Raw genomic sequence first — 19,096 nt, 5'->3', positions numbered from 1 at the left:
AACGAAAGCAAATATCTATTTTGGGGGGTCAAACCTTGACCCACTTTGACCCCCCCATAGACCACCAAAGAGGCAGATTTTTTTAATGCCATGAACAAACTTTGGTACATCATGGGTGATGAAGGTTGTGGTAAACTTTCATGGACATAGTGTGTGTAGTTTCAGAGGAAAAAGCAAATTCCTATTTTGGGGGGGTCAAAGCTGGATCCACTTTGACCCCGATTTTTTTTTTAATACCGTGAACAGACTTTAGTCACAACACAACAAATATCATTTGTGCCAAATTTTGTCGCAATCCCATCAGCAATTTCGGAGAAGTTGCAAGTGTTTACGGACGGACGGACAACACGCCATCGTATAAGCTCTCCTGAACTTCGTTCCAGGTGAGCTAAAAATTGGGGGCTGCTAATTGTTTAAACAAACCCTACAACAGTGATAAGCACTTTCCTCTATGCTATAGGGGGATGCTTACTTCAATTAAAGAGCACATGTTGTCACATCACTTGTTATTCATTAATATAGATCACTCATGTCTTAAATTGAGTGTATTACTCATAAATGACTACATGCTGGGTTTTTTTTTTGGTTTTTTAAAACTTTATCAAGGATGGATTGATTCATATTATGTATATATACAGTGCATTCAGAAAGCATTCAGACCCCTTGACTTTTTTCACATTTTGTAGTGTTACAGCTTGAATTCAAAATGGATTAAATAGAGATGCTTTGTCACTGATCAAAACATAATAGCTCATAATGTCAAAGTGTAATTTTTGTTTTCCAATTTCTTACAAAATAATTAAAAATGAAATACCATGGGAAGCACATTACCTGCTTTGCTTTTCCAAATAACCTCATCAAGACATGTCAACATCTCAGAAGTAGTCAAGCAATGTAGATTTTCACAACTTTAAAGTCCTAAATACGTATAAGCCCATGCCCAAGAAGAACTCAAGACTGGTGTGAGATGACAGGTGAGGATGCTTCCATGAAGTCAAAGAGCAAACCACAAGTAATTGAACCTGGTGGTGGTTTGTGTGCAGCCTGTGGCTGCTGGTCGAATCATTTTCTGGGGGCGTGGCTGCAGCTGATGCAATGCCCCTCTATTTATTAACAGTCATCTTGTACTCATTGTGCCAACCTCAGAAGGATGACAGGCTGAGTCAACCCACCTGATGTTCATTCAAAGGAATGGCAGGGGCTCAAACTCAGGTCCCTAAAAGATCTCAAGCCAGCCACCTTAACCGTTAAGCCAACACAAGGTTAATTCAACCTAAAAACAAACCATTTAATGTTTCAGCAATACCCAAATGCCTACCTTCGATCTTGACCACATCAACATACCTGGCATCTGATGTGAATCTAACAAAAGTGGCATGGTCCAGTACAATGCTGGCACGTGAATGTCGGTGCTCCCGGTTCTGGAACTCCCTGGCGGACCACAAGCGCAAAGTGCGATCTTCGGAGCACGTGATCAATTGATGTCCGTTGCTGCTCCAGTCCATGGATGTTATTGTCTCAGAGTGGCCCTTCACAAGGTGCACACAAAAAAATTAACATTTACACAGTTAAAATTGACTAGCATCTGGTCAGCCAAGCTGGAAGAACAGAAGCCAAGCCTGTTAAGTAATGCATGCGAACTGCAGGTGAAAGCAGCATGCGAGACCTTGAGAGATCCAACCAAAAGGCAATGTGCAAAAGTGTCCTGTTGAATTCTATGGTCCCTGCGCTGCAACCCTTTAGCTTTTTTCTGTGCTCGGGATTGTAGCTCTCCATTTCCTCCACTTGCAGGCTCTTCTGGGAGCAGAGCTGGAAATACATTATCACTCATCGTTGCCAAGCCAATAATGCACAAATGATATATCTATATACGTACCATTAAATATTCATCAAAATGTTTAAATTGAAAGAAAGCTCACAAGTAAGTGAAAGCAATGCAGCTGCAAGGTGATATGTAGGCCGATCCCCACCCACCCAATCTCCCCTCCGAAGGAGTACATGTCAACATTTAACAGCCATTCGATTGTCTTTTTCATCTTTTCCGTCAAGTCTTGAAAATGGAAGGCACAAAAATCAAACTGTGCTTGATCATTCCTGGCCCATTTCCACTCCAACTGCACAGTCTGAGCAGTCTGGCATCGAGTAGCTTCATCACAAGTGAATACATACGCATTTACTAAATGCTCCTACAGATTATAAAAGGAAATTTGTGCACAGTACTCTAATTTTGAACCTTATTTTAAGAGATCCGCAAAATTATCCACCAATTGGTTGTTTGGGGGCGCACGGCCTTGTGGATAATCTCCAACGTTATTCCAAAGGGTTTCCATTATGTACGAGAGTAGAGACATGTGCATGTGGACCTCAGTTACATGTTTGTGACCGCAGAAATATGGACAAAATTATTTTTAGGGGTGAGGCGTGGGACGTTGGTTTTGGATTTTCTTCACATGTCATCGCCCATCGCCATTAACCCAACACGATCGCTTGAAGAGTGGAACTTGGAATATTTTGCGATTTCCCCATGCCAAAACAACATTTTCAAATGGGATTTGAAGTCATACATGATCAGCGACTCCCCTCCTCCAAAAAGGGTGGTACACAAAACAGTATCAAGTTCTACAAGGAAGCAAATACTTCAAACAAAATAATCAAATACAGCAAACCAAATGTACACCCAAACCAAATGTACAATAATCAACAACAAACCAAATGTACACCCTTAGATAGCTAGAATGAAGAGGGTTGCTACACGAAGGGCGAAGGCACTTTTAGGGTGAAGAATATAGTTACATCAACCATAATAACTCTATGACTTAACGAGACCCTCTCACAGACATCACACTCAGTACAGATGTATGCAATCACCCATCCACACTACCTACCAATCCTGCCAATACGCAACTTCCAAAATGATGTAATCTGCCCAAAAATGCTCGGTGCACATGCACAGAAACCCCAGCAAACGTGCATGTTGGTGGCAAAAGAAAGTATATCGTGTGTCTGGGATAAGGACGGTTACCATAAATGGTACACAAAAGCTTTAAAATAATGCCATGTCCCCAGCGGTTACAACCGCAGGGTGACGGATGACCGAAATGATGCTTTACTCCGAGGCGTACTTCGAACCTTGGCGGGATTGTCTTCGGTGCGTGCGCGAGAAAGGCCCAGAGCCTTATCTGATCGGGAACACACGGTTTTTTCAGGTTTGAACCTGGTACAGTAACACAACGTTTCACCAGATTTTAACTTACGATGCAGTAGCTGCGCCCGGACCAAGTTGCACCTTGCACCTGTCCCAAACATATGGCTCAAGGCTTCGAAAATGCCCATTTTTTTTCTTTTTCTTTTTTCTTTTTGTGTATACAGAATCGAGGCTCGTGAAAGAGCTAACATTTATTTCAGAAACAAATCAAACAGACAAACAAGATATATAAAAAGAGGGAGCGGAAGACAAGATGGGGAGAGAAGGGGAAGCACACAAACACAACATTTGAGAGCAGGGAGATGTGTGGAAGGGTGAGGGCTTGGGGGGAGGAGGCGTGGGAAGGGGGTGGGAGAAGTATAAAACGCAAGGACACCAAGGACTTCCAGGACAGAAGTTGGTATTTCAAAAAAGTGGATTTGGGGTGAAATTAGTGGGGGTAGAAAAGATCAAGGGTTTGGATGGGGGAAGATAAGAGATGGTGGTGAACAGCTGTTTTAAAGACCTGGAGGGTGGAGTGGGATTGAAGAGAGTGGGGGAGTTTGTTCCAGAGGCGGGAGAAAAGTGGAATGAAGGAGTGAAGGTGAGCAGAGAGTCTTGATTTTGGCAGTTTAACCATAAGAGGGTTGCAGGCAGATCTTGTGCGACCTGTAGGAATATTTGTGGGACAGAGCCCAGAGCTGGGGGGGGGGGGGGGCAAGGCCAGAGAGGAGTCAGTAGAAGACGGAAAGACCACCAACCTGCCTGCGGTGAGTGAGTGAAAGGCCCTTGGAGTTAGATTCATCGCGGGAGATTCCAATGATTCTGAACGCTTTGGTTTCAACAGGGTGAAGACGAGCTAGGTGTGAGGCAGGAGCACCAGCCCAGAGGGGAGAGCAGTATTCCATCGAGCTGTGGATGAAAGCTTTGTATGTGGTGAGAGCTCAGGTGTGCGAAGGAAGGACTTCACACGATGGAGGATGCCCAGTCGGCGACTGGCTTTGGAGGCCAGATTTGAAATGTGGTTTTCCCAGGAAAGATCATGGCAGATAGTGAGACCCAAAAGCTTGAGTGACAGAACTTCTTAGAGAGGATTATACAGAAAGTGGATGGGAGGGTTGTCCAGTCGGTCTTTTCGGAGAGACATCGTAAGAGTGTAAGATTTGTCAGGATTGAAAGACATGTTCCACTTGTTTGCCCAGTCTGTGATTTTGTCCAGGTCTGCAGAGAGTGAGGAGGCTGCAGACTGCCGATCTGAGGGATGAGGAATGGAGCGACAGAGAGTAGAGTCATCAGCAAAGAGATAGAGAGGATTTTCAAGAGAGTCAGAGAGATCATCAATGAAGACCAGAAAAAGCACAGGGCCCAGAACACTGCCTTGGGGAACTCCAGCCTGAACAGGAAGAGGAGATGAGAGAAACCCATTCAGGGCCACACGTTGACTACGACTAGAGAGGAAGTCCGCCAGCCATGCGTGGAGATTTCCATGGATACCAAAGGAGGAGAGTTTGGTGAGCAGAGCGGGGTGCCAGACCGTATCGAAGGCACGTGATATGTCAAGGGAGACAGCTCTAATTTCCTGTTTGCTATTGAGGACTTCCATCCATTGTTGAGAAAGCAGAAGCAGCATGTCCAGAGTAGAGTGACCAGGTCTGAAACCAAATTGATGATCAGAGATCAAGCCATCGGAGAAGAAGAGAGATTTCATATCCGAAGCAATGATGGATTCCATGACTTTGCTGATAATTGGGAGAAGGCTGATTGGTCTGTAGTTGCTAGGATCTGTTTTTGCACCTTTTTTGTGCAAAGCGGTGATGTTGGCTGATTTCCAAGCAGATGGCAGATGACCTTGAGCAAAAGAGAGGGTGAAGAGAACAGAGAGAGGGAGTAAAAGAGCGGAAGAACAGGATTTTAGGACCCGTGGGCTGATGCCGTCAGGTCCAGTTGCAGAATCAGAGTCGAGGGTTGACAGAAACTTTTCCACCTTGTCAGGAGGAAAGGACACAGAGTCCAGGAGCAGCTGGGTACCACTGGGTACAGTGGGTACAGAGAGGGATGGGTTTGGGACACAGGATTTAGAGGCAAACACAGAGTTGAGGCATTCAGCTTTTTCACGTGCGGAGTCAGCCGTGTAGCCGTTTGAGGTGAGGGAGGGGATGGAGGGGGAACAAACACCAGAAACAGATTTGACCAGACGCCACCAGGATTTGGAAGAGGGAGACAGATAAGAGAGTTCGGTCTTGAGAACGGAGAGATATTGTTTCTTGGCTCTCCTGAGGGTGGACACACACTTGTTTCGGGCTTTGTGGAAGGAAATGAGATTTCCTTCCGTTGGATTTGCTTTCCAGGAGACGAAAGCAAGTTGTTTCTGGGCAACAGCCTCACCACAAGATTCCGTGTACCTTGGACGGGAGGAAGGGTATGACAACTGAAGACGAGATGGGATAAATCTGTGCATGAGAGAGAGCAATTTACTTTGGAAGAATTCCCAGGATGAGTTGATGTCAGAGGCGGTAGAGATGGGAGACCAGCCCAGATGATTGATGGCTGCTTGAAGACCGTGCCAGTTGGCCTGAGTGAAATGCCAGACTCGTTGACGCTGAGGAGGCTCTCTGAGAATGGTCAGAGAGATGTCCACTTTAACAAGCACATGATCAGATGAGCCAATTGGAGCAGAAGAAGAGCAGCAGACATTTTCAGGGAAGTTAGTCAAAACCAAGTCCAGAAGAGAAGATGCTCCGTTGACTGAGATCCGGGTCGGGAAATTGGCAGATTGTGTCAGTCCCAGTGAGTCGCAGAAGTCCTTTGCTGAAGAGCCATGGCTGGTGAGAGAGGTACCCACACCCAGCCAACTGGCATGGTGACAATTGAAATCACCACATATGAGGAAGAGAGAGTTGGGATGGGTAGATAGAAGTTGGTCCATATTATCAGACAGCGAGATGTAGATGGAGTCATCACTGTTTGGTGGACGGTACAACACACATATGAACAAAAGGTGGGAGCGAAGGGGAAGCCGTAGCCAAAGGTATTCCTGGGGGTGAGGTGGAGAGAGGGCAGTGCAGGGCGAGTGAGGAAGAGAGTTTTTTAAAATAAAGATAGCAACCACACCTCCAGGACGAGGCTCAGGTCTATCATACCGGAGGAGGGAGTAACCTGGGAGAGATACCAAGGAATCAGAGACATCATGAAGGAGGAAAGTTTCTGTTAAGCAGATCACGTCTGGTTTGTCAGAAGCAACCTGTATGGAGAGATCAGTCAAGTTTGAGCGAAGGCCCCGGATGTTTGAGGTCCATACCGTTAATGAAGAGGAAGGGGGAGCATCGGATACAGAACAGGGGGTGGGGTGGGGAGGGGTAGGGAAAGATGTGGAAGAGGAGGAAGTGGTAGGGAGAGCTGTTGAAGGTGTGTCAGAGATTTCAGAATAGCTTGGAGAAAGGGAAGAATGGGGCGGACAAAAGGTTTGATGGTGATTGGGTGAGGCACAGTGAGGTGTTATTTGAGGAGGGGGAAGAGCGAGGCAGAAGGTTGGGGGAGATGAAGGTGAAAATTGGAAGGGGGAATAAGCGGGGAGGACGCTTTGAGGAGGAGGGGTGAGAGGGGAGTCTGGGAGGGGAGAAGCGAGGGAGAGTCTTGGAGGGGAGGGGTGTGGGGGGAGTTTCGGAGGGAAGGGGCAAGGGGGGAGATTTGAAAGGGATGGGTGATGGGGAAGATTACTCCTACTGGTCAATACTTCTACTGGAATATTGCCCCTACTGGTCAATATTCCCTCTGGGACAGCGTTTAGAACGTCTGAGTGGCCCCCGCAGTGTCACTACCAGATTCCCTAAGCGTTCCCACTCTTCCCAACCATTTAACTGGTACACACACTCAAATTGCGTCAGGAAAGCCTCTAAGGTCTCTGACCCATCAAAATGCACAAGGGTGATTGCTTTTCCAGAGGCTCTTTTCCCCAACTCCCCTCTGTCTGAATCCATCTCGGGCCAAAACACCTCCCCCCCCCCAACTAGGTATTCAATTTTGGAGCCTCTGGTGCCCAAATGTGGCTCGTGGTGAGGATCCCCTGGGTCACCTTAATCTCGTCCTGAGATGCTAAACAGACCAACTCACCTCACCTCGCAGACTCTGTTGGACCCGAGCAACCTCCCCCTTGATGGTATTGTCCCAGGTGTTCAGCCGCTCCTGTAACACTTCATCCATTCTATCCCCAATCAATTCTGACCCCCACAGGCCTTTACCAACAAACACCTGCTCTTGCTCTGTAATTCCGGCTTCCAACTCTTTTACCTCCTCAGACAATTCACCCCCCCCCCCAACCCCCCCCCCCCCCCCCTGTTGTTTAAAGAGTCCCCATTCCTCTATCTGTTGTCACATTCTGGCATCCACACAGGTCTGATGGCCTTCCAGGTCCTCATTTACTTTATTGATTCTTGTATTAGTGGCCCCAATTCTCTCTTCCAACTTTTCCCCCCATTCGGACAGCCTGGGTTCTCCCCTCTTCAATTTCCAATACCATCTCCTCCCATTTTGATTCAAATTATAATGCCCATACCTTCTCGATTTCCCCAAATTTAGTCTCCATTGTTATCTCAAATTCTCCCAGTCTGTCCTTAATTTGATTATTCATTCTCCCCTTTATGTTATCAATTTGTTCCCCCAGGTCTTGTGTTATTCCCTCAATTTTGCCTTCCAATTGTTCATTTATCTCCCTCATTTAATTCCTTTGTTCACCCATTTGTTCATTCATTCCCTCAATTTTGTTTTCCAATCGTTTGTTCATTCCCCTCATTTCGTCACTCATTCCATTGATTTTATTCAATATTTGCAACAAGACCTGGTCCGACATCACACCCGTTCCCTGCGTCTCAGACGCTCTCATTGGGAAGGAGGGTGGACTAACGCTCGGGACGGGGGAGGTTCCAATCCTACCCTCATAAAACAACCCACGACCTGCTTCCTTGCGCTCCGGAACTTTCTAGATGCTCCGCCATTTCGTAAACATCCACCATTATGTAACGAGGAGCTTCTCCGTGCGCACTGAATTTACCTCAGAAAAAAAATCTTTTTTCAATTTTCGAAAACGCAATGTTGCGTTTTCGCACACCAATAGACTAAAGATTTGGACACCCCGGTACTACAATTGATCCTCCCTCCAAGGGAGAGAGGTAATATTGTTAAAATTTGAATTCCGAAAGCTGAGCGCAATTTGCACTCAGCGGGTGTCATACTTGCACCCCGGACACCAAGTGTCTCACAGGGTTCGAATCGCACTACCTGACACCAGTTTTTATTTATTTATTTATTGATTTTTCAGAGGGGTCGAATCTCACTACTCGACAACAGTTGTTGTGCCTCTGGGGTTAAGACCCCTAGGTGACGGATGACCGAAACGATGCTTTACTCCGAGGCGTACTTCGAACCTTGGCGGGATTGTCTTTGGCGTGCGCGGGAAAGGCCCGACGCCTTATCTGATCGGGAACACACAGGGTTATTCGGAACCCACAGAACAAAGAAACAAACCAGGACAGAAAGTAAAATTCAACAAATAGAAATATATTTATAGCAATATAAAAGACAACGAAAGATGAGGTAAACAAAAATTCCGAGGTCGAGGATCCTCTACTCTGACGCATACACTAACGGTCGTTTTAGAACACCTCAATCTTTCCAGTTTTTATTGAAATTTACGCAGTTTAATGTCCAGTGAATAACCTGAAATGGTACAAAGGTAAGCAGTAAACTGCTCGTGGTTAAAAAAAAAAAGTTTAGGTTAGCAAAAATGGGAAACTAATGTAAATTGCACAGTTATATTGTAAAAAAAAAAAAAAAAGGCCTTCTTCAGGGAACAAGTAATGGGTTAACAACTTACAGCTGTTTTGCAGCAATGTAAGTAAATAAAGCCTTGAAATTTGATGCAAACAATTCCTACAAGAGTCCCAACCTCTGCTGATTACTTGATTACAAACCCCCTGTCTGTATAAAAGCAGTATTGGAACAGACTGTTATTACACCTTCTGAAGCATTATTTGGACAATATTGCACTGCAGGAAGTGGTATATTGGAAACTAGAGGAAACTCTGAAAGGAAGAGGTCTGGCAGACCCAAAGCCACAACAGAATCCAGAAGACAAGTTTCTGAGAGTCAACAGCTTGCGTGATAGGCGGCTCAAAGGACAACAGCTTCAAGCACAGCTTAACACTGGTCGAACTAAGCAAGTCTCAGTTTCAACTGTGAAGAGAAGACTTCGAGCTGCAGGTTTGACAGGTCGAGTGGCAGTAAGAAAGCCATTGCTAAAAAAGATGGCAAAATAAGAAAAAGAGGCTTGCCTGGGCCATGAAGCACCGCCAGTGGACTACTGAAGACTGGAAGAAGGTCTTATGGACCGATGAATCAAAATTTTAAATCTTTGGTTCATCACGCAGGGTTTTTGTATGCCGTCGATTAGGTGAAAGGATGGTTCCTCAGTGTGACACCAACTGTCAAACATGGAGGAGGAAGCATGATGGTCTGGGGCTCTTTTGCTGGATCCAGAGTCAGCGACTTGCACAGAGTGACTGGCACCCTGAACCAAAAGGGCTACCACAGCCTTTTGCAGCACCAAGCAATACCCTCTGGTATACGCCTAGTTGGTCAGGGGTTCATCCTACAGCAAGATAATGACCCTAAACACATATCCAGGCTGTCAAAACTACCTTCGAGGTAAAGAACAAGACGGTAGGCTTCAAATCATGGAATGGCCAGCACAGTCTCCAGACTTTTTTTTTTTTTTTTTTTTTTGTATACAAGATCGAGGCTCGTGAAAGAGCGAAAATTAATCACACAGAAAGACAAACAGACACATAAAACAAATAACATCGGGAGCGGTAGACAAGATGGGGAGAGAGGGGGAAGGACACAAACACAACATTTGAGAGCAGGGACCGAGAGACATGGACTTAAACCCAATCGAGCTGGTTTGGGATGAACTGGACAGAAGGGTGAAAGCAAAGCAACCGACAAGTGCAACACATTTGTGGGAACTTCTGCAACAGTGTTGGGAAGAACTTCCCGAACAATATTTGATTTCAATTGTAGAAAGAATGCCACGAGTGCGTTTGGCGGTTATATCTGCAAAAGATGGCTACTTTGCCGAGTCAAAATTTTATATTAAATTTTGTTAAACAAAATGATTCTATGATTTATTTTTATCACCAATTGTTTATTTGTTCTATGATTAATATCAGAGTACATCGAGACATTAAACTGCGTAAATTTCAACAAAAACTGGAAAAATTGAGGTATTCTAAAACTCTTGACCGGTAGTGTATACAGACAGGGGAATGATAAAACTTAAAATAAAATAAAGTTCCTTTTTATAATCGGCCAAACTCAGCTTTACTGTTCCAGCGAGAGGTTGATCGAGTCGGCAGTTCCAAAGCAGCCGAAGCCGCGCGCAGGTCCCACTCCAACAATGGCGCGGAGATGCTTTTTCGTCATACCCCGACCGTGAGGTAATCCGTCAGGCGGCCCTCCTTCACAATTTGAGTGCGTGTCCCAGCTCAATGATTGGGAAGAGCGGGAACGCATGAGGAATCTGGTGGCGACACTGCGGGGGCCAGCCACAGACGTTGTCCCAGAGGGAATATTGACCAGTAGGGGCCTTTATTGTGATTGTGAGCCTTCACAAGGCTCCAACGATCTCTCCGGCACACACAGACGTGCGCCCGTCATCCTCCCACACAAAACAACCAAGCGACCACCGCGGTCAAGAACACGACAAGAGCAAAAGGCAAACGCAGCCGTTCCCTTTGAAAGCCAGCACAAAAGAGAGAGAAAATGTCGTCTCATGTTACTTTTTCTCGGAGCGTCCCATTGACGTCATCCTTTTCATCAATCGCCCAGCACCGTCCAATCGTCCTAACCAATCATACTTCGGGGTGTGGCCTCACGGCCATCCTGATGACGAAGCTCGGGGCTTGGCCTGTCAATTCCGGTCCTCCAAGGCTGAGCCTAGCCATCATTCGGGAATGTTCAGGGGCGGGGTTCCTTTGCCGATTGGCAAATGCTGTTTCTGTCGGCGTGGTTGGCTAATGGAGCCCATCGCCTGGCCGGCTGAGTTTTATAAGAACATTTGGGAAAAAATCACAGGGAGGCAATACATACTGGAGATTATTAACCATAAACCCTATAATTAATGACCACAAGACCACCCTCTTATGGTGACATGCAAACACTCTTGACCTGAACATTTACCCTGCTTATGGACATTGAGATGGCTTCTTCCTCTTCTTGAGATACTTGGAAAAGTACCTGAGAGAAAGGACTACACAATCCCTCCCGCCTCCCATCTCCCCCTCCTCCCGCCCCCTTCCCTCACCCAACAGATAAATACCAGTGAATTGACTTTGTATCTGGATTAGGAGCTTCCGAACACCAATGGGATGGACATATTTGGGGCTTGTGAAAGTACAGGGTAAATAGCGACCTGTCAGCCCTGTCGGTTTGTTTGTGTCTCAAAAAGTTGTGGACGGATTCGGACGAAAGGTGGCAGAGAGTTAGTGTATGTGACAAGGACTAAATTATTAGATTTTTGTGAATATCCAAATTCGGATCCGGCTAGTATAATTTTTAAAATGATTCTTCACCATTAGGAGCTATGGCCAAAAACGATATATAGCACGATATCTCAAAAAGTTGTGGAGGGATTTGGACAAAACTTGGTGGACAGGTTGGGTGTGTGACAAGGACGATTCGATTCGATTTTGGTGAAGATCTGAATATGGATTCGGATACGAGAATTATTTAATTCTTAAGCAATTCTTCACAATTGAAGGATCGTGCAAAAAGCGATATATAACATGATATTTAAAAAAAGTTATGGACGAGTTATGACTAAACTTGGTGAATGAGTTGGTTATGTGACAAGAACAAGCCGATTAGATTTTGGTTCAGGTCCGAATCCAGATCCGGCCTATCAGTAGGATAGAAACCATAAACTGTTCAGCCTGGCGGAGGTATGTGCTCTTCCGAGTGCCGTTCTAGTTTTTATTATGAAATCATGTTGGGAAGTGGGGACGGAGGAGTGGAGCTACAGGAGCTGTTATAAATGGAATGTTTGTTTGGTTCCAGGGCCACAAGATAAATTATACTCGATTTTTGCATCTCTTGCTAAAAGGATAAGTGTCTTTCAATGCGTGTCTTGTACCAACAGGAAATGTTATGAACTTGACGCCTATCATCTACGGATATTTCTCATATTCCTATATGTCCGTGTGCGATTTGCATTTAGGAACAGAAAAGTTATGGTTAACCATTCCGAAATTGCCACTCTTTCGTCTAAATGCATAAAATTATCTTTCCAAGAAGATTTGCATTACAGATTTAGCGCTAGCAATGGCAGGTTAAAAGTTCCTAGCAAGCCGAACCAAATCAGTGTAAACACACACACCACATGCGCAAAAGGCCTCGTTTAGCATTCATACATACTTTGAAAGTTGTGTATTAATCCCTATACCCTTCTATTTCTAATACTTATAAGTACCTATCTAATTCAAATTTAAACTTATCTACTGTTTCTGCTGCCACTATCTTTCCAGGGAGACCATTCCATGCATCAAGTACTCTCTGAGTGAAAGACCCCTGCCTTACTACCATCTTAACTCTACGGCCATGGTCACTCGGTCCTATCACCGTCTAATTTTCTGAACAATTCCTCTGCACTTATTTTGTTTATACCCTTCATTATCGTATTTAACATGTGCACCATATCCTCCTCGTAAATGCCTCCTTTCTAATGAACAACACCCTTTCTCCTTCAGCCGTTCCTTTTGGCTGAGCCGAGCTAGGCCTGGAATCAATCCAGTAGCCCTGCGCTGAACCCTCTCTATGGCAGCCATGTCGTTCCTGAGCTGTGTTGACCAAAACTGCACACAATATTCTAGATGGGCCCCCATATCTATATTACTATCCACAGATCCTTCTCCTGTGACACACTTAAACATTGTCCCTTGTATTGTTTGCATTGTTCATAATTATTAATAGTGGAATGTTCGTCCATAATTATAATAAACCTATTATTAATAATAATTAACACCTGCTGTATTATTATTAATAATACCTACTGCATTTATTATTATCAATAATAACTACTGTATTTATCATGATTAATAATTAATACCTACTGCATTCATTATTAATAACAATTAACACCTACTGTATTTATTATAATAATAATTCATTATTAATATTACGAATAAACCATTTTCACATTAGGTGTGCATTGTTCATAACAGTCGATCGTTTGTCTACAATAATAATAATAATAATAATAATAATGTTTGTTTGATTGATTCTCACTTCTAATAATTGATGTGCAGCGTCTCGCAGCACATCGAGCGATGTAAGTGGCACCTATGCTAAAAGACGAGCTGGTTTCGCGCTCATTTTGCATGTTTTTGACTTGCGATTAAAACATGTCACTTTAAAAAAAAAAAAAAACAACAACAAACAAAACATCGAAGGTGAGTGACGTATACACAGCCTGACCACTTAAAAATCGTTTAAAAAAGGCCAAGACTACAAAACTGTAGAGAAAAAGGGATGTACGCCGCTCATTAACTCGGCAGTCAGATACATAATCATTTGAAGCTTTTAAAACGTAATGGAGTTACGGGATGTGTGCAAAGTGCAAAACCCATGAGAAGAGGGGGGTCAGGGGTCAGGACAGTATGTATAAGCTGAGGTAATCGGGAACAAAACCTTGCGCTTACCGCGGGGTGAGCCTTCGAGCTCGCTTCCCTCTTGTCCTACGAGAAATCGCCATATGACGAACAATAACAACACCAATGCAGCGAGCACAGCGGTTATCTGAACTCCCGTGGCCTGCAGGGATACTCCGGGTTCAGCCACGTTTGCCATGAGCATTTCGCGAATGACAGGCAGTCGCTACAGGCACGTGACCAAAGCTAACCAATAACGACGATCCAGCTGAAACATGCATTGCAAATACAAGCCGCGTTTATTTCCAGTTGTTCATTATTGTTAGTGATTACAAAAGTTGAACTTAACACTGAAGCAGTCATCGAAATAATTATTCAGTAAAAAAAATTATCCTAATATATGTTTTAAAATTACTTAATTCATGATACTCTGCAGCGGACTTTTAAAACACTTTTTGAGCGGTGTATGATCGAAAGCGAGAGATCGTCGAGTTGAAAATTTTTCGCATTCAACGACACTTTTTGATTAATCGGTAACAAGGTAGCCGCGTGTGGTGGCTTTGGCTCGAATTTGTACCCACAAGCCCTCTGATCCACCCCACAAAGTCTGACCAAAAATAAGTGTGACAATGACAAGGAAAGATACATTCAAAGTAGGCCACCTCCATGCCAAATAATTAAATATCCTGCAGCGCGGCATTGCCGGGACGCCTCGGGCGCCCGGCAATACCGCAGTGCAGCTCATAGAGGCTGCATTGGGAGGGAGAGGTGTACGCTAATTGATTGATTAATTGTACAATTAAAATCAATAAAAGATTATCACAAAATATTTTCTTAATTTTTTTTTTCTTGCATACTGAATCGAGGCTCGTGAAAGAGCTAACATTTATTTCACAAACAAATCAACCAGACAAACAAGATATATAAAAAGAGGGAGCGGAAGACAAGATGGGGAGAGAAGGGGAAGCACACAAACATAACATTTGAGAGCAGGGAGATGTGTGGGAGGGAGAGGGCTTGGGGGGAGGAGGCGTGGGAAGGGGGGAGGAGGCGTGGGAAGGGGGGGGGAGGAGGCGTGGGAAGGGGGGGGGGAGGAGGCGTGGGGAGGAGGCGTGGGAAGGGGGGGGGGAGGAGGCGTGGGAAGGGGGGGGGAGGAGGCGTGGGAAGGGGGGGGGAGGAGGCGTGGGAAGGGGGGGGGGAGGAGGCGTGGGAAGGGGGGGGGGAGGAGGCGTGGGAAGGGGGGGGGAGGAGGCGTGGGAAGGGGGGGGGAGGAGGCGTGGGAAGGGGGGGGGAGGAGGCGTGGGAAGGGGGGGGGAGGAGGCGTGGGAAGGGGGGGGGAGGAGGCGTGGGAAGGGGGGGGGGAGGAGGCGTGGGAAGGGGGGGGGAGGAGGCGTGGGAAGGGGGGGGGAGGAGGCGTGGGAAGGGGGGGGGGAGAAGTATAAAACACAAGGACACCAAGGACTTCCAGGACAGAAGTTTGTATTTCAAAAAAGTGGATTTGGGGTGAAATTAGCGGGGGTAGAAAAGATCAAGGTTTTGGATGGGGGAAGATAAGAGATGGTGGTGAACAGCTGTTTAAAAGACCTGGAGGGTGGAGTGGGATTGAAGAGAGTGAGGGAGTTTGTTCCAGATGCGGGAGAAAAGAGGACTGAAGGAGTGAAGGTGAGCAGAGAGTCTTGATTTTGGCAGTTTAACCATAAGAGGGTTGCAGGCAGATCTTGTGCGACCTGTAGGAATATTTGGGGGATAGAGCCCAGAGAGAGCTGGGGGGGCAAGGCCAGAGAGGAGTCGGTAGAAGACGGAAAGACCACCAACCTGCCTGCGGTGAGTGATTGAAAGGCCCTTGGAGTTAGCTTCATCGCGGGAGATTCCAATGATTCTGAACGCTTTGGTTTCAACAGCGTGAAGACGAGCTAGGTGTGAGGCAGGAGCACCAGCTCAGAGGGGAGAGCAGTAATCCATTGAGCTGCGGATGAAAGCCTTGTATGTGGTGAGGAGCTCAGGTGTGCCAAGGAAGGACTTCGCACGACGGAGGATGCCCAGTTGGCGACTGGCTTTGGAGGCCAGATTTGAAATGTGGTTTTCCCAGGAAAGATCATGGCAGATAGTGAGACCCAAAAGCTTGAGTGACAGAACTTCTTGGAGAGGATTATTCAGAAAGTGGATGGGAGGGTTGTCCAGTCGGTCTTTTCGGAGAGACATCGTAAGAGTGTGAGATTTGTCAGGATTGAAAGCATAGGATAGAAAGCAAATTGGCGAATAGCATAACTAAACCACAGGTGCTTCATCCGAAGATGTATCTTTTAGAAATGTAATTAAAGAAGTCATTAATTAAAAATTAAATAATTCATTGATTAATCAATAAATAATTAATCGATTAAATGATTAATCAATAAATCAAAAATATCCATGATAGCCACATCACTTGGTCACTGTCATGTCCAAATATTAGCTTCCCAGCTCAAAAGATGCCTGAGATATTAGCCAAATGAGAAAGAAAATAAATAAATGATTAATAATGAAAATAAATAAATAATAATCATTAAAAATTTTAATTATTAATCAATTCGGTCACAGAACACATAAACCACCACCATTTCATCAGAATCTGCAACTGAATTTTTTTTTTTTTTTAGTAATTAAGGGAATAATTAAATAATTAATCGATTAATTGATTAATTGATTAATTAATAAATCAAAAATAGCCTTTGCAGCCAAATCACCTGGTCATTGGCATGTCCAAATATCAGCTTCCTAACTCAAAAGGTGCCTGAGTTAATGGTCAGAAGAGAAAGGAAATGTAATTAATTAAATAAGTACTTAATTAATTGGTAATAATTAAATAACTTCTCAATTAATTGATTAATCAAAAAAACAAAAAACTCCGTTTTTGACAAAGCACTTGCCCACTACTGTGCCGAAATTTCAGCTTCCTTGCTCAAAGGATGGCTGAGATATCGCCCGGACAAGCAAACAAGACAACAAACAAGTACAGATACATTCAAAGTACACCACCCCCATGCCAAATAATTAAATATCCTACAGCGCAGCATTGCCGGGGCGCCTCCAACGCCCAGCAATACCGCAGTGCAGCTCATAGAGGCTGCATTGGGAGGGAGAGGTGTATGCTAATTGATTGATTAATTGTATGATGAAAATCAATAAAAGATTATCACAAATATTTTCTTAATCAAATGGCTAATAGCATAACTAAACCACTAGTGCTTCATCCGAAGATGTATCTTTTAGAAATTTAATTAAATCAGTCGTTAATAAAAAATTAAATAATTAATTGATTAATCAATAAATAATTAATCGATTAATCAATGAATAATTATTCATTGATTCAATGAATAATTCATTAATTATAATTAATCGATTAAATGATTAATCAACAAGTACACATACATTCAAAGTACACCGCCCCCATGCCAAATAATTAAATATCCTACAGCGCGGCATTGCCGAGGCGCCTCCGGCCCCCGGCAATACCGCAGTGCAGCTCATAGAGGCTGCATTGGGAGGGAGAGGTGTGCACTAATTGATTCATTAATTGTATAATTAAAATCAATAAAAGATTTTCACAAAATATTTTCTTAATCAATTATTGGCTAATAGCATAACTAAACCACTAGTGCTTCATCCGAAGATGTATCTTTTAGAAATCTAATTAAATAATCCATTAATAAAAAATTAAATAATTAATTGATTAATCAATAATTAATTAATCGATTAATAAATAAATAATTAATCGATTAAATGATTAATCAAAAAATCAAAAGTATCCTTGAAAGCCACATCACTTGGTCACTGTCATGTCCAAATATTAGCTTCCCAGCTCAAAAGATGCCTGAGATATTGGCCAAATGAGAAAGAAAATAAATAAATGATTAATAATGAAAATAAATAAATAATAATCATTTCAAAATTAAATTATTAATCAATTCGGTCACAGAACACATAAACCACCCCCATTTCATCAGAATCTGTAACTGATGTTTTTTTTTTTGTTAGTAATTAATCGAATAATTAAATAATTAATCGATTAATTGATTAATCAATAAATCAAAAATATCCTTGATAGCCACATCACTTGGTCACTCACGTCCAAATATTAGCTTCTGAGCTCAAAAGTTGCCTGAGATATTGGCCAAATGAGAAAGAAAATAAATAAATGATTAATAATGAAAATAAATAAATAATAATCATAAAAAAATTAAATCATTAATCAATTCGGTCAGAGAACACATAAACTACCACTATTCCATCAGAATCTGTAACTTTAAAAAAAAAATTTTTTAGTCATTCATCGAATAATTAAATAATTAATTGATTAATTAATAAATCAAAAATAGCCTTTGCAGCCAAATCACCTGGTCAATGGCATGTCCAAATATCAGCTTCCTAACTCAAAAGGTGCCTGAGTTAATGGTCAGAAGAGAAAGGAAATTTGATTAATTAAATAAATACTTAATTAATCGCTAATAATTAAATAACTCCTCAATTAATTGATTAATCAAAAAACAAAAAATACAGTTTTTGAAAAAGGCCTTGCTCACTATGGTGCCGAAATTTCAGCTTCCTAGCTCAAAGGATGGCTGAGATATCGCCCGGACAAACAAACAAACAAGAAAGAAAACAAGAAAACAAACAAACAACCAGAGTGAAAACTGAGTACTCCCTTTCAGCATGCGTCACTGCCGAGCCCCCTTCGGTGCCCAGCAATGACGATTTGCAATGCCTGGAGATGGCATAGGAAAGGTGCGGTGTACAATAAATCAAAAATATCCTTGATAGCCACATCACTTGGTCACTGTCATGTCCAAATACAGTGAAACCTTGACTTACGAGTGCACCAACTTACGAGTTTTCCGAGATACGAGCCGTCGCTCGGGCGGTTTATTGCTTTGAGATGCGAGCCGAGATCTGAGTTACGAGCTTACGCCACCCGCCACCAAGTGGGTTCCGGTCACGTGGTTATCTTGCCGTGCAAGCATCTCTGCCGTATATCGCTGCTGCTTTGTTTTCGCATTTTGGTTATTTTGGAGCTTACGCCACCCGCCACCAGGTGGGTTCCGGTCACGTGGTTATCTTGACGTGCAAGCATCTCTGCCGTAAAAAGCTGCTGCTTTGTTTTCGCATTTTGGTTATTTTGGAAATTTCTTAGTTTTAACCATGGGTCCTAAGAAATTGAGTGCCAAGGGCAGTACTGAGA

The 19,096-nt window shown here is 43.6% G+C and overlaps 1 protein-coding gene across 2 annotated transcripts in view; it reads right to left on the bottom strand.

The window, feature by feature from the left end:
* TBL2 (transducin beta like 2) overlaps positions 1–14,208 on the bottom strand; it is a 121,026-nt gene extending 106,818 nt beyond the window's left edge. Inside the window, exons 1-3 of one of the 2 annotated variants that reach the window (XM_068120788.2) lie at positions 13,933–14,208; positions 1,667–1,809; positions 1,345–1,529 (exon numbers count right to left, since the gene is read on the bottom strand). In XM_068120788.2, coding sequence (XP_067976889.1) covers positions 1,345–1,529; positions 1,667–1,809; positions 13,933–14,086 — 482 coding nt within the window. In that variant the 5' untranslated portion in view covers positions 14,087–14,208. The remainder of the gene's footprint in view (positions 1–1,344; positions 1,530–1,666; positions 1,810–13,932) is intronic. The other variant, XM_068120787.2, reaches the window with a different exon arrangement.
* Between the last annotated feature and the right edge of the window lie 4,888 nt (positions 14,209–19,096).

This window comes from Myxine glutinosa, chromosome 6 (genome assembly GCF_964187855.1).
Source record: "Myxine glutinosa chromosome 6, kmMyxGlut1.1, whole genome shotgun sequence".
NCBI classification, from domain to species: Eukaryota; Metazoa; Chordata; class Myxini; order Myxiniformes; family Myxinidae; genus Myxine; species Myxine glutinosa.
The sequence above is the reverse complement of the archived record's forward strand: the minus strand, read 5'-3'. Positions and strand labels throughout refer to the sequence as shown.